At 49.4% G+C, this 23,134-nt stretch overlaps 1 protein-coding gene and 1 pseudogene across 1 annotated transcript in view; one reads left to right on the top strand and one right to left on the bottom strand.

Moving 5' to 3' along the window:
• Nucleotides 1-23,001, bottom strand: part of SH3YL1 (SH3 and SYLF domain containing 1) — a 28,363-nt gene extending 5,362 nt beyond the window's left edge. The window contains exons 1-8 of the mRNA XM_023526109.1: nucleotides 22,470-23,001; nucleotides 15,013-15,123; nucleotides 12,776-12,889; nucleotides 10,791-10,855; nucleotides 7,044-7,156; nucleotides 6,051-6,179; nucleotides 4,370-4,541; nucleotides 3,736-3,796 (exon numbers count right to left, since the gene is read on the bottom strand). Of these exons, the coding sequence (XP_023381877.1) occupies nucleotides 3,736-3,796; nucleotides 4,370-4,541; nucleotides 6,051-6,179; nucleotides 7,044-7,156; nucleotides 10,791-10,855; nucleotides 12,776-12,889; nucleotides 15,013-15,123; nucleotide 22,470 (766 nt within the window). The 5' untranslated portion in view covers nucleotides 22,471-23,001. The remainder of the gene's footprint in view (nucleotides 1-3,735; nucleotides 3,797-4,369; nucleotides 4,542-6,050; nucleotides 6,180-7,043; nucleotides 7,157-10,790; nucleotides 10,856-12,775; nucleotides 12,890-15,012; nucleotides 15,124-22,469) is intronic.
• On the top strand, nucleotides 402-519 carry LOC111733973 (annotated as a pseudogene).
• Nucleotides 23,002-23,134: the final 133 nt, after the last annotated feature.

Here is a 23,134-nt window from a genome sequence, read left to right on the forward strand (position 1 = left end):
ATAATAATATATAATAGAAATCACCTGATCTACTTGTCAGAATTATTTACTAACTACTTCAACATCCATATTTCAAATTGGATCACCGTTCTCACGTTTTGGGGGACAATGCAGCATAGCATGATTCAGGATGATTTGGGGTTCACTTTTCTTATTCAAGTACAAAAAAGAAAAAGCTATGGTAAAAAGATCAAAGACAAAGAAGATAGTCTGCATGTCATGTTTTCACTTGGAGGAGCCGGAAGAGGAACATGTCTGGAACTAGAGTGTCTTAGGTCACCCGTGCCCACACCCCTGTGCCCACACGCCCTTGCCAGGCTCTATGAGGTCCTACGCACAGATGTTCACCACGAGAAGGCCACTAGCCTAAGAAGTTCATGAATATAAGAATACAGAAATAAGTCTACGGCCATGCCACTCTGAATGTGCCCGATTTCGTTGATCTCAGAAGCTAAGCAGCGTCGGGTCTGGTTAGTACTTAGGTGAGAGACCACCTAGGAAGACCAGGTACTGTAGGTGTTAAAAAAAAAAATCGTCAAAAAAAAAGAATATAGAAATAAACACTGGCAGGGTAGAGGGTAGAGAAGAGGGTAGGTACAAATATCTCAAGAGAATCTCTTTTTAAAAACTGACAAGGAATAAGAGATTTTGGGTAGGTGACCAGAAATAAAACAAAATATATGCAAATTAAGACTTTCTCAACTATAAAAATAAGCACACTAAAATAGAAATGGGAAAGTATATTTCATTTAACCACGGTAAACCGAAATTACAAAGTATTTACAAATAAACTTAATGAGAAAGGCGTACAAACTATGAAATCTTAGGAAACACATAAAATAACATCTTGACGAATGGAAAATATAAAATGGGAAGATTAGCATGCAAATACCAGATTAATTAATTTATACATGTAATATTATTGTGATTAATATCCAAAAATCATACTATGAATATAAATACATTTTATTTTAACTAAAATTGCATATTGGAGGAAGATGAGAATTGATAAAGTGATTCTAAAGTATATGAAGAATAAATGTCCAGTAATTGCAAAAATAAAAATATTGCAAGAAAATCTAGGAGATCATAAATGCAATCTTGTATAGGATGTGGCAAGACCTTAACCATAACTAAAAAATATAAAACCTATTAAAAATAGATGACAGACATTTTTACATAAAAATTAAAATTTTCATAATATGTGGAAAATAAAATCAACAGATAAATAATACATGTAGGAAAAAAACTGTAACCCAAATGACGAAGATATGTATGAAGCACTTCTACAAACTGAAAAGGCAACAAAATTCCAATAGAAAAAAAATGGATGAAATGAAGACACTTTTCAGAAAAAGATTAAGTCTAAAACGCCAGCAGTTACATGAAGAAATGTTTAAATTGGTAATAGGTTAGGGGCAAATACAATCCAACGAACAAGAAGACGCAACCAACCCACAGACTCGCAAGCGCCGGCACCCCAGCACAGACAGCAGTGGGGAGAGGGCCTGTACGGGTGCCCCTGGACACCGCCGGTGGCAAAACCTCTTAAAATTAATCCACCAGATACGTTAAATTAAAAAAGAAAAAAAAAATCCTTTGAGCTGTTGTCTTCGCTCCTGGTAAATACTGGGGGAAAAATAATAATAGAAGTGCCAGTATCATTACACACATTAACTTAGAACGATGTTAACTGGCACTCTGGGGCATGGAAAAAACTGGAATAAAGCTAATGCCTCTTCGCAGGCAGGTGGCTGAACGAAATACGCACATCTGACCGTGAAATACTAGCCGGCCACCTGGAGGAGTTAACTGGGGTGACACAGGTGGACTGAGGTAGGGGAGCGTGTAAACACGACAGCATTTCCGTGCGATGAGGGAACGTCGTGTCCGCGTGCACGGGGTGAGGCAGCGGCCACGCTTCCCGTGTGCACCCGGTCTGGGGTGAGTGTGGACAAGCGTGTGACGCAGGTGAGGCTGGAGGAGAAATGGGGAAAACGGAGCGACTCACCAGAGGACATTCAAAGCCTCATGCGCGGTTGTCCTACAATGATTCAGGTGAGGGTGCATCAAAATTAAGGTGTAGTTTTTTGATACCGAACTTAGAAGAGGTTAGATTGAAAACGAGAGGTTAAAAACACACCAGTTTTAAACTCTTCTTTTATCGAATCAAAGAGTGGGGTTCGCAGCTTGGGATGAAAAGATGGTGCACGAGAAAGGAGGAGCCGTGAAACCGAAGTCATGGGCGGGGGGCGCACCGCGCCCCGGACGCTGCAGCCGGCTTGCAGAGCCGCCGCGGGCAGAAGCGGACAGATGGGGGACAGCGCCACTGCGACCGGCGGCCAAGGCGTGGGATCGTGGGGGACGCAGACGGGCCACGGCCGGCAGAGGCACGGGGCCCGGGACCCACGCGACGCAGGTTTGGGAACGGCCGCCGCGGGGACCGCGCCAGTGACCGGGTCTCTGTGAGCCCTGCGGGCGACACCCGGCGGCTGCGCAGGTTTACACCTGGCGGGCGCGGGCGTCCGTTCCGCCACCGGCAAGGGGCTTTCCGAAACGCGCACTTTAGAACGCACTTCACGTGCGCACTCAGGCCCGGAGCGACCGCATGCGACTCCTTGGGAAGGTGAGTGGGCGCGAGGCAGAAGCCGACGCCCCTTTCGGAAGACGGTGCGGCCCCCCGAGAGCACGGCACGGACCGAGTCAGGGGCGGCGGGTCTGGTCTGCGGGCCCTCCCGGAGCGGACACTCGGACGGCCCGGAGCCGGGCCAGGAGACGCGCAGGTGCACGGGCGGGTGGGGGGCGCGAGCCTTCTGCGACGCGCGGCTGGACTCACGCGGCTCCCGGCCCGTAGGTCTGCCAGGGGTTGGGTTACCGCCCGGGGGTCGCGGCTGCCGCCCCGGTGTCCGGTTACCGCCCCTGGGTCTCGGCTACCGCCCCGGGGTCCGGTTACCGCCCGGGGGTCGCGGCTGCCGCCCCGGGGTCCGGTTACCGTCCCGGAGTCGCGGTTACGGTCCCGCGGTCCAGGTTACTGCCCGGGGGTCTCGGTTACGGTCCCGGGGTCGCGGCTACAGCCCCGGGGTTGCGGCTACAGCCCCACAGCTGACGTCTGCCCTCCGGGACTGAGCGGGGCTGAGAGGCCTTGCAGCGCAGGATATGCGCCAGGGTCCCCTTTGTGCCCCAAAGCCACAGCACAGCGCCCCCTGCCTGTCAATGGGTGGTACCTGAGACAGCACCAGCAAATACAGTGCCAATCACCAGTGACCTCTATCTAGGAAAAGCGGAATTCCAACAGTGACTCACAAAAACAAGTGACCGAAAGGGGGTAAAGGCCAAAACATGCTGCTGCCTAAACTTACTTGATTTTAAAGCCACTTTATGAAATCCTGAGCTCCCAAGCATCTATGATAAAATTAATATTCAGATATATAAATCTGTAAGTATATAAGAAAAACAGGCTCATTTTGTTCCCATTTTAAGTTGGCAGTCTTGGCAAAAAGACACATGAGAAACACTTTAAAGACAAAGCTCTAACTGGGAGCAAATGCATTTTGAATGAGAACAGACATTTTAACGAATCACAGCATGCGATTCTGTCTCAGGTGTCTAGAAGAGGCTGACATTTGTTTTTCTCTCTTTAACTCTAAAGTTTAACAATGTAGCTTGATTTCCTGACAATAATATCTAATGACTGCTTAATTATAATTGTATTCAGATTGCAACAAAAATACTGACTTTGGACTTGTGCAGGTGACTGCTGTGGTCTTGACCGTGGTTTTGGAGACAGTTCCTTCACCTGCAAGGGAAAAAACAGCACATGATCTTAAACCGCGTTTTTGCTCAGGAGCTCCGAAGGCGTTTTTTCCTAACGAGCACGTGCGGGCACTCGCTGACGAGGCCCCGGACGCCCGCGTGGACTGGCTGGGCTGCACTGGGTTGAGCTGATAACATGCCGACAGGGCGGGGTGCTCTGCAACAGGAGTGCACCTCAGCCAGGCACCCCGCGATGACCAGCACGGGACAGGATCGCGGTGACTGCGAGAGGCAGTGACAAGTCCGACCGAGTCAGTTTTCACTCCGTACGCTGGGGGCTGAGTGACTCTGACAGGGTGCTGGGGAACTAGGTGAGCTGTGGACGCAAGAGCCTGCACCCAGAGGGGTCACTGTCAGCAGCTGCTCCCGCCTCAGGCATCAGGGTCACGCTCTATCCTGGGAGGGAGGCCTCCATGGGGACAGCGAGGTTCCCCGGCCCCGTGTGTATGACATTTCACCGGCACCTCCCGTGAACGCACTGACAGGGGCCGTCCCGTGGGTCCCAGAACACTACGGGGCACGCCCTGCGACCCCCAGGAGAGCGGGACCCGCGCACCGCGGCGGCCTTCCTCTGCCCCCTCGCCGCCCTCCTCGCGTTGATCCGTCGTCCCTCGTTCTCAAACTTTTCGGTGAAGGAATCCAGAATTTCATAAAGGTCTTCCGCTTGAGCGGGCCGTGGAACATCTCCGAACAAAATGTCACAAGCTCGGATGTCTTGACAGTAAAATCTGGTAAGAAATATCACAGTTTATAGACATAGATCTTTTCTACAGTTACGGGGGGACGTGTGTGTGGTTACTCCTTGTAGCTGCTTCACACACACTAACTACAAGCCACCGCCCACGGGAAACCCTAGGTTCACCCCAGGCTCACCGCTGCAGGCGGCCACCATCAATGGTCTGACATGCCCACCCTTCCTCCAAACACACGCGCACACACACACACCTGTGCATACACACGCATGCGCATGCACGTACACACACACATCTGCGGAGACACCTGCAGGCACACGCGGTCTCACAGGTTTACAAGTTCCTTAATAGTCCTAACCCAAGGATTGTGCTCACATACACGACTCTGTAATTTCTTTAAAATGCGCATTTGCTTCAAAATTATGTAAAGATTTGCCACACATGTTGAAAGCCCTGCAGCTGAGGAGGGATGTCCCTTTTAGTCTACCCAGAATTTAAGTGACATTTGGCTGGAAAGTCCTCCGAAGGCCTAGAATTAGAGGTTCCTAAAGGCATTCCTAACTTGTATTTCTCAAATTTATAAAACCAGGAGTAAAACTGCCATCTCTATGAGATGAAGAGCTCCACAAACCTGGATTCCCCCACCCCTCCCATCCTTCGGCTCCTGTGGTCTACCACCTGTGTCTCCAGGTGTGCAGCTGCATGCTCAGCGAACTGTCTCCGCTCTCTCTTATGAGGTGAGTCTGTCTGCTGCAAACCCTCAGCCGTGTCAGCGCCGTCGGGCTCACAACTGGTGGGATTTCTGCCAGGTTCTGCAAGTAGCCTGGTCTTAGCTTTTTATTTTTCTGGGCAAACAGACATATTTTAGAGGAAATTTGGAAGAGCGGCTTTAGAAAATTTAGCCCGATGCCAGGTTAAAGTGGAAGTTCCTCTTAGCCTGTTAGGGTACTTCCAAATCCTTTTTTTTTTTTTTAAGTCAAAACTGGTCTCTATTTTAGGGAAGATAGATAAGGGCAAAGTGCGCTATCAGGAAACCTCTCCTAATGAGAAACATTTGGTTGACCCAGAAGTTGTAACTGGCGTGTACCTCTGCACGTTTGAAAATATAGTTAATGTGATTCATCAAATAAAATATTATGTAGCCATTAACTTACATTTATGATTCTAATATTATAATATTAAGTGGAAAAATAAAATTTACAACTGAATTGATTACGATACAATCACATATGGCAAAACAAAAAAAAATTAAGCTTAAGAAAATGTTGGAAGGCAACAAAGCGAAATGTGAATAGTTCATTTTAAAGGGTAAAATGTTTTTCCTCCTTTTTAACTTTTTTTGTTTTCTAAATTTTCAATAGGTACATATTATTTCATATTGAATTTTTAAGTAAACAAATTCACTCTCAGAGCCATATGTTGTTAGTTTAGAAAATATACGAAGGTACTCTGTAAACTCAGAAGAACCACAATACAAATCTATGAAGTAGTATTTTCTCATGACGCTGTCTTTAAATCAGTTAAAGTCACCTAGCTTGCACTTACTTTCGATTAGTTTCTTTCCTTTCAATCAGACAGCTGCCTTCTAAACTTATGCCGGCAAAGAGTCCTCTCGACTTGCAATAGGTAAAGACGGCAGCCGAGCTTCTTAGGGCCACGTTCCCTTCCAGGTTCCTGCGGACAGAGGGCGTTGCACCTCAGACCCGAGTGGGCGGCTGCACTGCCGGCCCGCGTGGGACTGGCCACCGCCACTTCCCTGGCCTACGGATGTTTTAGGTCCTGGCGGCCTCAGCTGCACGTGTTCACAGCGGCATAGAGGACAGATCGTGGGGGAGGACACACTACTGAAGGCCGTGATGGCCCACAGGGCTGCGTTGTGCAGAACACGTTAAAGCTTTATTTCCAACTTCGTCTTCCTTCCCCAAAACAGGGAAATACAGCCCGAGAGTAGCAGACTGTGGACTCTTCACACTGAGTATTTTCATGGGCCTTAGAAACGTTTTTAGATGATTTCACTGTGTAACTTCCATAAACAGTCTGGGTTTAAAATATTTCTAAATGGCTCAATTAATGCAAGAATAGTACTTGCAGGGAAGTCCGACGTAAGTATTTTTAACGACTCTCAAGTAAAATGCTTCCATTTCAGTTTTTCAGAATTTCGTTAGAAAGGGGGCCTTTTGTTTTCTGATCAACATTGTCCTTTATCAGTAAATTAAATTAGACTTGCTTTAGCTCCTCCAAAGCTTAATGTAAACTTTATATTAAAGAAATCCCAGTACATACAATGGCCTACATTTCAGAAATATTTCCTTTCTTTTTGCGTGTGTAGTTTCAAATTTTCTCACTGCATCACACTGGCTGTGTTTTGTAAATTTTGTATTTGTAACCAATCTCAAACCTTCTGGGAGATACAACAAATATAACAGAAACGAATCATGAATTTGTTTCATTTTAAATCATCTTTTCTCTTAACGCACAACGACGTGCAAGTTTTCACCCTTTTCCTGCAGCTGTTCAAAAGCACCTTGCAGCACTCACCTGCCCAAAGGCCCCACGGCCACAGTGCAGTTCCCTCCGAGTGTCAGGTTACCCCCTTTTGCAAAAGCTTCTACTGCTCTGTCATAATTCAGAATTATTACCAAATCTGATACCTAAAACACAGAAACCCATTTATTTAAAAAATAATTGTTTAAATATTACTTAAAGCAGGTACTGATGAAAACTCAAACGCCCTGTATATAACGTAGCAGGAATTTCAATGCAGACAGAACGAATATGAAAGAGGAGTCGAACCCTCATTCTGAGCTGAGGGCGTCAGCAACGAGGACTTCTGCGGGCGACGACGGGGAACAGCTCTGGGCGGTCGCTGTGCACACTGCCCCGTGTTCTCGGCAGCCTGCTGACGCAGGTGCTGACGGGGGTTGGTGAGGGTGAGTCAACGGTCACAGTGATCACCAGAGCGGGCCAACGCGAGGTTATTAAAGCAAAACCAAATCTGAAGAAAGCCGAGCCGAAGACGCCAGGACGGGGTGTGCAGCCGAAGGCCCAGGGACAACCCCCACTCTGATGTCCCTGGCGAGGCCGCGAGCCTACAAGTAGGGACCGGCACACGGCACGCTCAACTTAAGTCCCGGGGGTTCGAACTACAGAGAACACCTGCCCCCCGAGGTCGGTCCTCAGGAAGAGCAGGGACCGCGGGGAGTGCGCTCCAGGGGTGTCTGCGGTGGCTCCGGCGCGCCCCCCAGTCACACTGACGCGGTCTCACCCCAACCCCCTTCTCAGGCGCTGTGGGACCTGGGCGGTTGAGGCTGCCTTTGCGCCTCTGACCTTTCCACGTTAAAACCTGAATAATGGGGCGCACCTCGCTGAACTACTGTGAAGACCAGACCCATGCATCAAGCGTACCCGGAAAATCAAAGGCATGATGGCATGAAGACAAGAAGTTGGGGTCGAAATTGGAAGTATTTGGGTGTGAATTCCACCCCTCCTGCCTCTTGCATTTTGTGCGACCTTGGGCGAGAGACTGAGCAGCTCAAAAACTACAACGGGTACAGGAATAGTAAGCACACTTACAAGGATGTACGTGTGTGTGTGTTCATATGTGTACACACAAATATGAGGCTGTTTGAAGGGTGAATCAAAATCATTTCTGAAGCCTGGCATGTTTGCCACATCTCAATAAAATACGCAAAGGCCAAGCAGACTGACGTTTTAAAGATGCCTTAATTTATACAGTTCTTTAAATCTTCTAAGTATTTTCAAATGGATGTTTTCAGCTGGCCCACAGAAGAACACTTTTATTCCCAAGTGAGTCTGCACTTGACGGGACCTAAAGGAGTTCCCGACACAAGCAGATTCTTAATAAATGTTTAATCATTTAATTTAAAAAAATACACTCAAGTTTCACAGGACAAAGTAAATATGCCAGCTAACTGACCCACGTGAAACACCTCACCTCGACTCCCATCCAGGGGTATTTGCTGTTGACAGGTGGCAACTTCCGAGGATCATGGTGTTGAATGGTACAGGATTACGTAGCATTTCTCAGGCACAGCTGAGAAGTTTTGCCGAGGGCTGTGTGATCTACGTCTGTGTACATTTTTAGGCGGCGGTACAAACCGCTGTGCGTCAGGACTGGTGTGGACGCCCCGGGAAGCTCGGCTCCCTGGCCCGGGTCGTGCAGACAGTTACGTGTCCTCAGTACACTAAGCGAAGCAAAACTGTGCCAGTCAAAGAAAATAATCAGCCCTTTAACTTTCTGTCTGAGCACAGCTCCATTCTTCTGACATGGGGAAGACCGTCCCGTGTCCTCCCGCGACACCAGCTCGAAGACCCCACAGACAGGCCGAAGAGCAGCGGGCCTGCCAACAGAACCTTCTCCTGGTCTAGGGCCCGAAAAGGAACGTGACTGCACACTCCCCAATGGTCACCCTCAGTCACATGTGCTACACGTGTCATCGCCTGTGGGGACGCATGGTGGGCCAGGAGGTCTCTGAGTGTCCAGGACTCAGGAGACGGGCCTCGGTCCCCTCACCGTGGTGGCATCGCTGGTCCCCAGCCCTGCACCAGCAGGCATCCCTGCCCCCCAGGTGCTGATGGAGGTCAGAACTGGGGTGCCCAAAGCCAGCCCCACGCCTCGAAGCACAACGACTCCACCCTGCAGTGTGCCTTCTCTCCGTCACCAGACGAGGGAGCGTTCGCCCGGGACTGTAGTTCATCCCTTGTCCTGTTTTTCTCCAAGAACTCCGGCTCACTAAATCAGGGTACCACGCCTGTCTCGGGCCCCATCTCTGCTGAGCCCAAAGACACCCGCGCACTCACTGTGTGGTCTTAGGCCAGACGCTTGATGTCATCCCGTGTCCCCTGCCCACCGCACGCGGTGCCCCAAAAGCCACGGTGTGTACAGATGGACATTCCAGCCGGGGCTGGATGGGGCGCTGCAGTGAGGGGGCTCAGTGCTCACTTTCGCCCAAACGCCGTGAAATGGAGACACCACGTGCCTTCTCGGTGCCCCGGCCCCCGCCCCTGTGGAAGGTGCTCAGACAGGGCGCCCTGCTGGGGGTAGCGCCGATGCTGCACAGCCCCGCAGCTGGCTCTGGGACCAGAAGCCTCCCTGTGAACGACCAACCTGGCCCTCTCTGCTCTGTCCTCCGGGAAAGCCAGGGAACTCAACTCAGGTATTTTTCTATGAAACGAGAGTGCTGACCACCATCCTCTGGGACCCTGGTGTGGAAATGATTCTATAGGACATATGTGAAATTTTTATGAAAACGTTAATTATTATTGTTAATTATTCTAAAAACGGACGGCAGATAAGTTATTCAACAAATCCCTAACGTATGAGTCGATTCCCTGAGAGCTCTCTACGTGCTGGAAAGCAGAGGCACATGGCGGCAGCATCGTTCATGTCCCGCCTCACAGACGACGACGAGTCTTCGCGGGGACTCATCCTCACTTAGCGGAGACTCATCCTCACTTAGCGGAGACTCATCCTCACTTAGCGAAGACTCATCCTCACTTAGCGGAGACTCATCCTCATCTTAGCGGAGACTCATCCTCACTTAGCGGACACTCATTTTTAGTCTCTGATACAGTCATTGTACTGCAGCTATTGCTTGATCTCACATCATTTTTGAGATAAATGCTACTTGAGACAGATCCTAAAGCACAGCCTAGCCTCGCACGTGCCTGGGGGTGTGGGACAGTGGCCTGTCACTCGCTGCGACTCGCCACCTGGCAGAGTGTCCTCAGCGTCACATGGAAGATGGACCTGTGCACTTCGTGTGACTTCCACTCCACGTGACAGACACCACGCCAGCCGTCAGGAACAGTCACGAAAGGGAACAACACGAAGTCGACCTTTACTAGGAAATCTGAAGTACTCTGAACATTAGTTGTAACAAAACTGGGTTTTTGCACAAATGATGGGTCACCGTGTCCAGCCACCTGTCCGGCAATGCCGAGCCCTGGCGTGGTCAACGGCCACCGCGGAGCCCAGAGCCTCCAACTGGTCAGCCGGTCAGCACTGTCGTATCTGAGACATGGCTATGTGCAGATGTGCTAAAGACGGAAGCAGATGCAGAATGAAAAAGATTCTACTTCACACGAAAGAAAAGGAAAGAAATGGTAAACGTTAGGTAGTTTTAGGTGGAGAGTCATCAAGAAAATCAAAGGGAACTGTTTCCGTCTCTGGTGAAATGAGAGAGTGGACATCTGACTTTCACTTATTACGTTTCAGGTGCTTTCAGAGAACGTGGTGACGGTGTGTGCGCCACCCCAGCTCACCTCAATTCCGACCTCAAACCCGCCGCCAAGGCCGGCTATTCCAATGGCTGAAGGCGCTGACCACTCTAGAGAAAGACAAACAAACAAATGAATGTCACTCTAGCTTTACGACCCCTTGTCACGTAGGTAGCATTTAGCAGGACAAATGCTAAAATGAGAATGAACCGTGTTTCTTTTAAAAATAGTAAGAATCTGGCATTCTCACCTGTTTTTAAGTGTTCTTTAATAAGCACGTATAAGGCGTTAGATATTCACTGTGGGTCTCTCAGGCTCACAATCCGTTTTCTAATCTTTCTCGGTAAAACATGTCCGATACCAAACTACTGAATTCTCCCCAACATACATAGCATTTGACAATTCCAATAGCCAATATTTCATAATATTTTATGAAGTAACTGAGCAGTAATTCTAGTCTTTACTTAGAGTTTTGTCATAAGAGAACAAAAGCGTTCACAGAGTTTATCGTGACCGCTCGTGAGGGGACACACCACCAAACTGCTTCTGGTTTAACTTTCTGAGGGCTGAACCGTTTCAACAGCCTTTATGTCTGGTAGAAGCATGAGAAATATGCTATAAATTCAAGATTATTAAAATTCTAATGGGATAAATTTCCTTACTTTTGGAAACTAAGAACAATTATTCCATTCGCCATGGTATTATACACTTCAGGACTATTATATGCTTATTTTTTCTGATATAAAAAGTGAGGTTAAGAAGTTGGGAAAAACTTAGTTTGGTGGAGGGAGAGCGGGAGAGCGCAGGTGAGGTCACTTCTTGACGCGCCCTCCACTCCCTGCGCCCAGCGGTCCCTGCCCCACGTGCCCCGGGAGGTGAGATGTAGCCCGGGCAGGTCCAGGACTGACCTCTGCAGGCTCAGCAAGGCTGTGACGACAGACACGCGTGTCTACAGTCCCAAAGTTAGCTTCCACATCTTGTCAGGGGCTGTCCCCGACCCCTGTCACCGGGACGCGGGGGCAATGCTCAGGTCACCCTCGCGGGGCGAGGGTGTGAGTGAGGCAGGTACTGAACCCAGCGGAGCGGTCCCTGCGGTTGGGAGGTCCGCCCCGAGGTTGCTGGTGCCCCAGTGCCGGCAGGAACCCGGCTAGGGCCCGGGCGGCCTCCTGCACAGACCACTCGCCAGCACGGCCTGGAGCAGAGCCCTGCACTGTGATCCGAGCTCGGCCGCAGTGTCAGATGCACTGTGGGCTCTCAGGAGGCAGTGCTCCCCGCCACAGTCCAGGGCCTCGCGCCCCACAAACACCGGTGTGCCCTCAGTCAGTGAATGGCCCATGCTCTCTCTCAAAATAAAATCACATTATCAACAGAAAAAATAATTATTTACAGAAAGATGCATTCGCTTACACGACTGAATAGCACGTTAAATTGGTATAAAAAGCATTTCAGTCAGTTATAACACTGCGATGTACATTTTAAATATGACCGTAAATGTTGGTTCTTGGGATTCACGGCAGATATATTTTAATTTTGATTCTAAAAAACCAAGTATTAGATTTCGCCTAAGAAAGTAAAACCAAATTGTACAGATCTGGATATGATTCTGCCTTGGGGATACTCTTTAACATGCTTCGGATTTTGCTATCTGTCATGAGAACAGCAGAAAAGCTTATGGATGACACTTATTTTCTTACTTCCGTAAAACAAAAGAAAACTGGTGCATCACGAAGTTGAGGACTAAGGGTCCCTATCTAACGACAGAAACGCAAATATCGTCGTGTTTAACATCTGCTCCACGAAGGATCTGCACAATGCACCGAGGACGAGGCCGGATCTGCGCAGTCTCGTCCGGCTCTTTAAGAGGAGAAGAGGGGTGCCGAGTCCCATCTCCCTGGTCATTCAGGCCCATGGCGCCGAGGACAGTGTCAGGGGCCTGGGAACCATGACGCTCCCTGCAAAGCTGCTCAAACTGCACACAGAACGGAGAATTAAGACCCTCTGCTCCGCCGAGGGAAGAAACATCGACTTACTTCCATCTGGAAGATGTGCCAGCACGATCCCACTGCCTCCTCTGGCAGTCACCAGAAATCCAGCCTTTATCACAGACAGAACGGCGAGGCCCTTGGCCGTGGCGATCACATGGGCTGCAGGAGGTAAAGACAGTGCGTGGGTGAGTGTGAAACAGACCCCGCCGCACAGGCCTCGGGCGCTGGGGGAAAACGTCAGAGGTCGGGGGAGGCGGGAAGGAAAGTTAACCATGAAGCACACGGGCTGGGCCTCCGACCCCGCCTCTCCCTGCGTCATAAGTGCTCAAAGGTCCTGCAACCGCCATGACCAATAAGAGGTTCGGATGACATTTTACTGATATCTAGTAGCAGGGCAAATAACTTGGCGATGTCCATTAATTTAGACTATAATTCACAATTTAAAGTTATTTTTCTCCAAGAAACCGAGATCCGTACAGTGTAGCACGTTAACGCGACGGGGTGCCGCGAGCGGCAGAACCTCGACCTTCAAGCCGTACAGTCAGCCTTTCATCAACGTGAGAATCTGGATTCAAAGACGGAAAACTAAGTGATGTTGCCGCTTTAAGATGTTTTTAACTTTATAAATTGATGGGTTAGACTATTTGAGTAACATAACCAGAAGTGCCCTGGAAACACGATTCAATTCACAAAGTGCAGGTTTGTGCACATTTCAGAGAAGTTTGCCACGTAAAGTGAGGTTGACTGATGCACGCGCCCGCTGAACGTGGCACCTCAGCGTCCCGTGATTTACACAACAGTGCACCTTTCACGTGACGAGGAAAACCTGAATGGTGGAAGTCATTTCGGGGGCCCCGATTTCATTTTTAAGGCAGTTTGACTTATCATCGCTTTAATTAAATACTGTCAAGGAAGTCAATCCAGATACTGTACCCAAGTACACAAAAAAGGCTTTGTAGGTGTCCCTAGAAAAATATGAACTTTCTAATACAATTATACGCGATTTCAAAATTTAAATCAATAACAGATGCTCAGATAATTCGCGCACCAGCATGAAGCAGCGACCCTGGGCGTCTGCAGAGTCGTTCGTAACTAAGCACAACTTCTTAGAAAATGAAGGTGGCCTCTCAGACAGCGGCCTGCGACCTTGGTTCATATTGTAAAAGGTCGTGAACATACTGCACCACAACCGAGAGCTCTGTGCTACCCGCACAGGCTTACCTGCACAACCACAGGTTGGCAGACTCTACCTCGAAACCTCCCATTCCGTCCTCAATGCATTTATCGTCAGTATCGCTTCTACTCAGGGACATGGGTACAGCAAAAGCACATGCTTTAAAACGAACTTATTTCACACTTCAGAACATTGCTACCAAAAATTCATTTTTTCTGGATGAATTTTCTTCAAGTCCTAAGGGACTGTGTCTCACACTTGCACGTGTCTAGAACTCACTTTCGGAGAAGCGGGGTTGGTGCTCCAGGCCTGGGTGGGCCCGAGCAGCAGCCATCTAGGAAACGCTGTTTTCTCAAGACAGGTGGGCCAAAGTGAGTCGATACTGCTGACATTACGGTAACAACAAATTAAAAATGTTCCGACATGTGAAGTGTGGTTAAGGTATTCCAGAGAATCTGACATCAGAAATTAAACTGGTTTCTCCAGCGCAGGACCCGTCAAGCACGGTGGTGGCTGGGAGCAGCACCGCCCTCACTGGTTTGCACATGAATCGTCTTTGCTAGAGGCAGGTATTTCTATGCCACACCCTTGAGAACTAGCAGGCAGTGGCTCGCAAAGGCTCGCCTCACAGCAGGTTCCAGGCCATTGGCCTGGACCTGACGGCAGAGCATCGCCTGAGCAAGGTGGCCACAGGGCTTGGGAGCAGGGTCTGATCCAGCAGGTGGGGGGTGTAAGGGCTGTATTTTAATGGCCCAGGAGTCAGTAAACACTGATATGCAGCTAAGTTGGGAATTACTGATTAACGTTCTCCTGAAGCACTATGAAATGTAAATATCTAGAAAGAGAAAACACGAATATTAAAATTTATTTCTGGCATTAGCTAGTGAGTTTGCAAGATGAGTTTGCAGTCCTCGGAAACGGAGCAGAAGGACAGGTGAGTCCGAGGAAAGCGGACGTGGAAGGCACTTGCTGTTTGGGGCCAGGCTTCCTGGAGGGGGGCCTTGGCCGGGTGCTGCCCGCGACCTGCTGCCTGCGGCCCAGGAATGCGGAACGTAATTAAGAAAATGAAGCAAATTCGGAGATGAACAGTACGGGTTTATTCGCCTACCTGGAATGATCTTATCAGGTCCATTTCTGGAAGTTATCTCTGTGAATTCTCTGAGAATTTTAGCAGCCTTTTTTGTTTCCGATTTCAAATTGGAAGGTATAGGGTTATTCACTGAAATTAAAAAGAGTTTAGTGAAAACATCTACTAATTAGAAGTTAGAAATTTATTGTAATTTCATTTTTCTCACACGCAAGTGAGCATTAACAAATCGTACCCTACCAAAGGAAATAAACCAGAAAGCTTCAATTACTGTTTTGTCTTTATTTTCCTAATAAATTAAATTCACTCTGAGATTGGGAAACCCTAAATTCTCAAAAATCCTAGAAATTATAAAATCGTGGGATTCCAAGGGATCTTAAACAAAATCTGGTCCATTCACCCAATTACGTACTTTCTCCCTGTAGTTCTTAACTCATCTCAATACTAATAAAAAAAATATTAAAAATTTCAGAACAAAAGATGTATTTTAAAATGGTCTATGATAATATTTAATATATTTGGCTATTTTTGTCAAAAACGTGTGAACCGTCTGCACAGATTCTCATTAGTAAAACTCTAGGAGGCTCAGAATTGAGTGACGATTCCAAGCGACAAAGGCCAGTGTCTGCGGAGCACTCTGCACCCAAGCGCCGTGGGGGCTCCACGAGCTCGTAGGAGCGATTATTTGTCAGAGCGTCTCACACAGTCCTCCTAGCTCTGAAGCACAAGGATGGGGCGTCCCCACGTCACAGGCAAAGAGACCCCAAGAGCCCTGGGGTACATGTGCTGTTCAGACCATCAGGTGGGCGTTTCACGTCACAGGCTGTCTTGGACGGCTCTGAGAGTTCCGTTAGGCTGTTTTTCGTTCCTTCCATCCCTGCCCTTATTACACTTATGCTGACCTTTCAATCCTCAAGCACTGTAAAAGGCGCTTTCACACGCCGGTCTGAAGGTGGCAACTCTGTTCTTGCCGTGTCTGTGTCTGACTGATTTGGCCCCTAGCGATGGGTTACCATTTTCGGAAGGAGCTGGGGCTGCTGGACGTGAGTGTGGCGATGGTGTATGAGCTGGCCGTGAGCTGCTTGCAGTCAGCTCTGGCTTTTCAGGGCTTGTTTGATGTTTGGCCTGGAGGTCAGGTACCACGCGACTCTTCTGGCTCTGTCCTGAGTGATCTCGGGGGTTTAATGAGCTCTGTCCACTTTGACTGGGTACTTATAGAACATGACCATACTGTATGCTCACATTTTATCTGTGAAGACACAGTATTCATTACACAGTATTTGTGAGTCTTTCTGAATCAGCAAAGCAGTGGTTTCGCCACTTCCATGTTAAAGGGGACAAACAGATGCAGGTTGGCTCCACCAAGTGCTCTGACCGGCCCCAGTGACAGCACCCGGCCACACCTTCCTGTCTCCCTCGAGAGGGCGTGACCGCCAGGGCCCCCTGGCTCAGCAGGCTACAAGGGTGAGTTTGTAAGGGCGGGTCCCCTCGGGTTGGTGGGCGGGGCTGCGTTCCACCAGGCTGGGCGCTCAAGAGGACTTGGGCCAGCAGAGGCCACCCTGGGGTGCAGGTGGCTGGCAGCGTGTGGCGGGGACAGGAGACCTCAGGCTGTACGGAGGACTCGCCAGGCCCCGAATCACGGGTGGAGGGGCCTTTCCTGGTGCCCCCTCGCCACGCCGCAGAGCCTGCCTGCCCCGGCCAGTCCCTCCGCCCTGGCCCCGTTTCAGCACTGCGGCTGGCAAGCCACCACTGTGTCCCCGTGCGGGGAAGGGAGCCCTGGGAGCGAGGAGGCAGTGAACGACGGTGGCAAACGGTGGCCAGACGCAGTCACCACCTGTCCTTTGGCTGGCAGAGTAAGGACAGTGTTTACATTTTTAATAGCTGAAGACATTAAATCAGAAGAATATTTTCAGCGATGAAATCGGCGACATCACATCGGGATCCACCGACAGCAGCTGAACATTCGTGACCCACTCTGATAAGGGACGTGGACTCTGAACTGTGAGCGGCAAATGTTCCCCAGAGAGTGGCATTCTTCCCATCGGTAGGCTTGTATTACAGGAAAAAGTTCTGTTATGGTATTTCGGTATTCATCAATAAAAAGCCTGAGGAGGTTTGTTCTCTCACTGTGTAAGTGTCCAGAAATCTTCAACTCTGCCTCTTGGCCCACAGGCTTGATGCGCGTCCCGTTGGACCTTGAAGGAAAAAACTGCCAACCTCTGCCTCTTGAGCTACAACTCGACTCTTTAGACCAATTGTAAATGCTGCTTCCACGTGAAACCCTTCACAGAACCGAGTCTCAGCCGGCCGCCCTCCGCTGCTGGGCCTGAGTGGGATGACACCTGGAAGACTCCCCGCCGCCCAGTGGCTCAGGGCCAGCCCTTCCTGGGGCATCTGAGCCCGCTCCTCCACTCTGGCCACCAAAAACCATCATCACCTGAGGAGCAGCAACAAACAGCCCGGTGTCTGGTCTAAGAGGTGGGGGAGGGCTCAACAGCCACGTTGTTTTTAAGATGCTGCCAAAGTTGCTGACGCTGACCTGATCTGCCTCCAGAAGAGTGAAGAGGCAGAGGCCAGCCTCCCCCGCCCCCCGCCTCCATTCAGGGTCGTCCGTCCTCCCCAGAGGTCCCCGCTTTTCTACTTACACTCAGACCTCAGGGCCTGTGACTTTAGCAGTTTACGTCTGATAATTCTCCAAGTTGCATCTATTCTTTAACCTTCCCCCCAATTCCAGACTCACGATATCGATTCCCACTCGACCCACTATGAAGTAAGCATCTCAAGCAATGCCCCGCCTCCTCCCCAGCCAGCTGCCCAGGCTTCCTGTCCAGGTGGGTCTCACCAGGGAGCTCAGGCTCAAACTTGGCCAACTGTGACCTCTGTCTCTGTCATGCCCACATCCACCCTACCAGAAAACAAACCTTCCGCATCCGCTCAGTCTGAGGACACCTCACCTGCTGCCCTGCCACCAGCCTGACCGAGAGCATTAGTTCTTGTGGTATCTAGACCAGAGCCACCTCATCGGCTTCTCTGTCTCCCTCTCAAACACCTGTGGTTATTTCCCCAAAGGCATGATCCATCTGAGTAACAGCTCAGATGATGTTACTCCATCGCTCACACCCCTCAAAGCTTTCATATTAGTCTGCAGCATGGCCAACAGGAGTACCCTACCATATCTATGTTAATATCGCTATCACATCTGTCTATGCATCCTATGTATCTATCATCTATCGCTTACTATCTATCTATCCATCATCTATCTACTGTGTATCATTTCTATGTATCATCTGTCATCTCTACTATCTATCATCTATCCATCTATCACTGATCATCTACCTATGTATTATCTCCATCTGTCTACACATCATATCCATCTATGGATCATACCCATCCGTCACCTGTCTCCACCTCTGACCTCTCTGGCACACCTCCTAGAATGCAAGTGGAGGTAAAGCAAGCACATGGACGATTTTAATGACTGTACTATCTCCAACACACGCCATAGTGACGTATAGAAACTGCCCAGTAAATACCTATTAAATGAACAAAGCATTCGTGTGGTTTTGAGGAATTAAATGTCCGGTCCTGTGAGGGCTGGAAAAGGTTCATTAAATGTCCGGTCCTGTGAGGGCTGGAAATCCACCGTATTCATGAGGGCGTGCTGGGCAATGCGAAGTCCCTGCCTGCCCGACTCTGCAGCACCCCTGGGCCTTGAGAGAGAGGAGGGTCGGAGGGAAGCTACAGCTGCTCCTGTTCTGCCCTGAAACGGTCCTTTCCAGGACCTTCCAGGGCAGGGAGGATGAAGCAGTGCAGAACGAAACTGTGGAGGCTGAGGGCGGGGAGACCAGCAAACAGAGCGCTGGGAGAAGCGTCAGGCACCAGCTGAGCGCGGCTCGGCCCACGGCGCACCGCACGGCTGTCCCCTGGAGAGCTGGGCTGTCAGAACCAGAACCGTGCGCACGAAGCCAGGCCCCGTTGGGCAGCGCCCTGGGCACTAGGGGCGACGGCAGACCGGACGCGGATGAGAGTGGGCAGCGCCGGTGCAGACTCTAGTCTCCTGTTGGCCTCGCCCTGACACGTGACCGCCCCCAGGGGGACACGGAGACCCAAGCTGGACCCAAAAATGAGGCCCATAATAAACGCTTATGCTCTGGCATCGAGTGTGATTTTTGTGATTTGGCACGCAGAGCCGTCCATGTCCTTTCTTGGAACTCCAGGGGAAGTGTGCATCTTGATCGTAGACTCAGCACAGGCCTGTCTGTCTCACCCATGCTGCCCCTCGCCCGAGGCAGGTGAGCCTGCATCTCCTCCTGCGGCCCTGGCAGAACTTCATGGAAAACGCTTTTTTGCTCGTGCCAACTGGATGAGATTTTCTGCCATGTGCAAGTAAAGCACAGTGAATGGTACATAAATCGGACCCTCCCCGCAAAGACTTTCTCCTGTGAACTCCATCACCCAAGCAGAATTAAACCAGCCAAGTAAGCAAATTCCAAGCTGAGAGCAGCCACTGCAAACATCCGGCCCTCGGATGGCCACGCTTCTTCTGTAAACATTGGGGGATTCAAGCAGATCAGGAGGCCTGCAGATCACAAGACTCCAGTGACCACAAGGCTCCGTCCCAGAGCCAGAGTTCAAATGCTGTCCCATGTCACTGTGACCAGGTGTTGACAAGGCTGCTTGTATACAGCTGAACTACAGAAGAGACTAATTTGTTTTAATAATATAGACTCCATTTCTGATAGCGTCCTATTGCCTGGTCAGAGTTACAGTGAATTTCCCTGAAAGAGCCAATAAATAATAACAACTTAGATGTAAGTCACAATTCCTGTCCCCAGCATCAAACCAGGGCTCTATGGATCCTTGAGACATAGAGAGCCTGGTCTGATCAGAATGCTGATATCGTCACACTGCCGAAGTTACCAAGATACAGGTCATTACCAATGAAGCCTCGTAAATTCTAAATCACGGCAGGCATCTGAACATCCATAAAAGTCTGTAGGCTCTTGAATTCCAAGGCAAAGAGAATTTGCTATAAACATTTGCGTTTCCTCCTAAAAGAATGGCTGCCAAACCGCAAGCTAAGAAACTTAGCTCTAAAGTTTTCTTTAAAAAGTAATTAAAATATTTGAAATCTTTCATACTAAGAAAATTTTTTTTTTGATTAAGAAGAGTTTATAAAATACTAGCCAGAAAATTTTTACTTTGGAAATCTCGAAAGTTTGAAATGAGCCTAAGATATAGAAATAATTTACAGACTGATCACAGGGCAATAAACTCAGGCCTGGGCCACTGTGGGCAAACAAGGACATTAGAGCCCTACGTGAACGAAATCCACACGGTGGGAGGAGGGTGGTGTGTGAGGAGCGGGGAAACTGACCAGATCCCAGTCTACCCTCCACCGAGTGTCTGGAATAATGGTCCTTCCCCCCATCCCTCACCAGAGTTCAGGGTTCCCCAAACGCTTCTTCCATCAACAAGCATCTATTATGTTATTTTTCTCAATAGAGTACCAGTTTTGAGGGATGCCTCTAGGAAAAATTTAGAAGTTTAGAAATGGTTTTCCAAATTTCCATTAATCAGACATTAATCAAATTATTAAGTCTTATAATTCACATGAAATAGAGGTTAACTCACTGAATCGATAAAATCCCAACCAAAATCAAAGGAACTAAAATGCTGCTAAGGAAATAGAATGAATTGATTAAATCTTAGCCAAAATAAAAGAAACTTTACCTATCTATGTAATCCTTAGAAGAGCTTTAAAATGTTGTCTTTCGCTCAGAACCTTTATCAAGAAACACCACTGCCTGGTAACTATGGCTGTTGTTTCTGAAACCAATTCTTAACTTGCAGTGGCCTCGGTCTGACTCCTGCCTTTGACTTGAGACAAAGCTGTCAGTTCTAGACATCAAAAACCGCCTTCCACCTTCCTGGTGGGATCAGTAACCTTCCTAATGCAAACTAACCATTTGAATCTGAATGGCAGGGGCTGCTTCCCTAGCTCCCCTGACCCCAGGTGCAAGGAGTGAAGAGAAGCAGACCTTTCAGCCTAAGAAAACCTTTGATTTCTGCCCACTCTACCCCTTTCAAACCCAAAGTCCGGTGACCCTGGCTTGGAGCAGGACCACACATGCCACCCTAGTCAGACCATCCGGTGTAGAAAGCAGACTCTTCTCAAAGAAAACAGAAAACGCAGTGTACTTAGGTCTGAAATTGCAGGGATTGTGTCCAATCGTGACGCATTTGCGAATAAGGTGCACAAGGCCTTCTGTGGCCACTGTGGGCACAGACAGCCCTACGCTTCCCCTTCCACCTGCTTCCCCTTCCGCCTGTATCAACTTTCTTTCCTTTTGAAACACCAATTTCTAAATAGTGAGAAATCTCCTAAGAATAAAGATTTCTTAAATGGAATAAAAGCCTCTAATTGCCCTTGAAGAGCAAAGATTTCTTTCAAATCATTTCTTCAATCCTGTAAAAGATGAGGGGTAGTATTTACACGTTTCACAGAAATTTCGTTTAAATAGACATTAGTAGACCAAATAACTCATTCTCCTTAAACATGATAAACTGGATGGAAGTTACAAACTACTTGGATTATTTAACCTCTGACACAGTAGTTTGTAAACAAGCTCGCAGTCAGTGGCTATGCGGAATTCCACATCCTAATAAATACGCTCATGAGAAAAACAATGCAGCCCTTCTGGGCCCATCAGATTTTGACTCCCCGTGAGCAGGGGTCCCATGTCTGTATCATTCTTTTCAACCCAGACTTAGTAGCAGCAGTGGTGACACTTAAGTATTTGTTGAAATGGAGTGAAAATGACAAATTTCCAGCCAGCAGGGTAAATCTCACTTCCTTATTATCGTTTACAAATGTGGAGCAGTTTCATACTTCATGTAAGGAAAAATCACCATCTGCACAGATACACAGGGGTCCTAGAGGCAGCCTTTGCCCACTCTTTTGCTCTCAGCGACCTCTTTACCCCAAGTGGTTCCCCAAGGGTCAGGTGATAGTGTGGAGGGCCTGGCACTTCGCTTAGGTGACCCCACCAGGCACATTATTGCATCTTTCTGCCTCCTGCCCCTATGAGTCCAGCACACGCCAAACCCAAACCATCCCGACAGAGTTCTAGGATGTCATCTAATGAAATGAAAAGACACGAATTCGTGGCTTTTCAAATAATAGATATTTACAACTAACAAAATGATTTAGAATTGAAATGGTTGGGGCTAGACTTGAATCAAAAGCACAGTGGCAGAGAGTCCGGGGGAACTGGCTAATCCTAACTTTTGACAGTTTGAGGCACGATCTCAGCGTCAGTGGACGCGTAACTGAAAAAATTCCAGAAACATCATCGTTTTTCTGGCCCTCTTTTGCCAACGATTTACCCTCTCTAGCAGAACTTTTTTTAAAGGGGAAGGAGGAGGTGGTCCAGATCTAGGGCAGGCTCAGCGGCGTCGCCGACACCTGTACTCACTTGTGACCTCGAGCCTGCTCCGCTCCGGCGCCCCTCCACCTGCGGCCACCTACCCAGGAAGAGGAAGGGCACACTCCGCTCGGCTCCGCCTCCCAGGGCAGGGACCGGCCCTAGCTCAGTGCACACCTGAGACAGGTAATGCAGGGCAGAACCAGCTCAACCCCCGGGGTAGCAGCTAGAGAAGGTGTGTGCTCAACTTTGTCAATCCGAAGGTGGCTTCTAAAGCATCTCATCTCTTTAGAATTGGGACAACTCTGGCAGAGCGGACGGTTGAGAGCTGTGGTTCCGACCCGGGGACTGGGGGCAGAACAGGGGTCTCGGTCCAGGAGGGGCCCCTCTCACTCCTGATGACGAGCCTCACGTTCCGGCCGCGAGGCCCGGGAAGAGGGGGCGTTCACCTAAAACCAGGAGGGCGCAGTCCGACCCGGCCCTGAGAGGCCCCTCACACTCCGAGCGCCGCGGAGACCAGCTCAGGACCTCGCCCCTCCGATGGGGCTCTGCGGCCCCCACAGCCCATCTCGTGCGGCGGGCCGGGGGCGGGCGAGCTCGCACACCCTCGTGTGACCACTCCCTCGAGCCCGGACCTAGCGTTGGGCGCCCACGCGTCCAGGTGCCTCCCGACCGCGCCCCACGCCCCCTTCCGGAAGCCCCATCCCGCGTGCCGG

The sequence above is a fragment of the Pteropus vampyrus genome, unplaced genomic scaffold (assembly GCF_000151845.1).
Source record: "Pteropus vampyrus isolate Shadow unplaced genomic scaffold, Pvam_2.0 Scaffold708, whole genome shotgun sequence".
In the NCBI taxonomy this organism is placed as follows: Eukaryota; Metazoa; Chordata; class Mammalia; order Chiroptera; family Pteropodidae; genus Pteropus; species Pteropus vampyrus.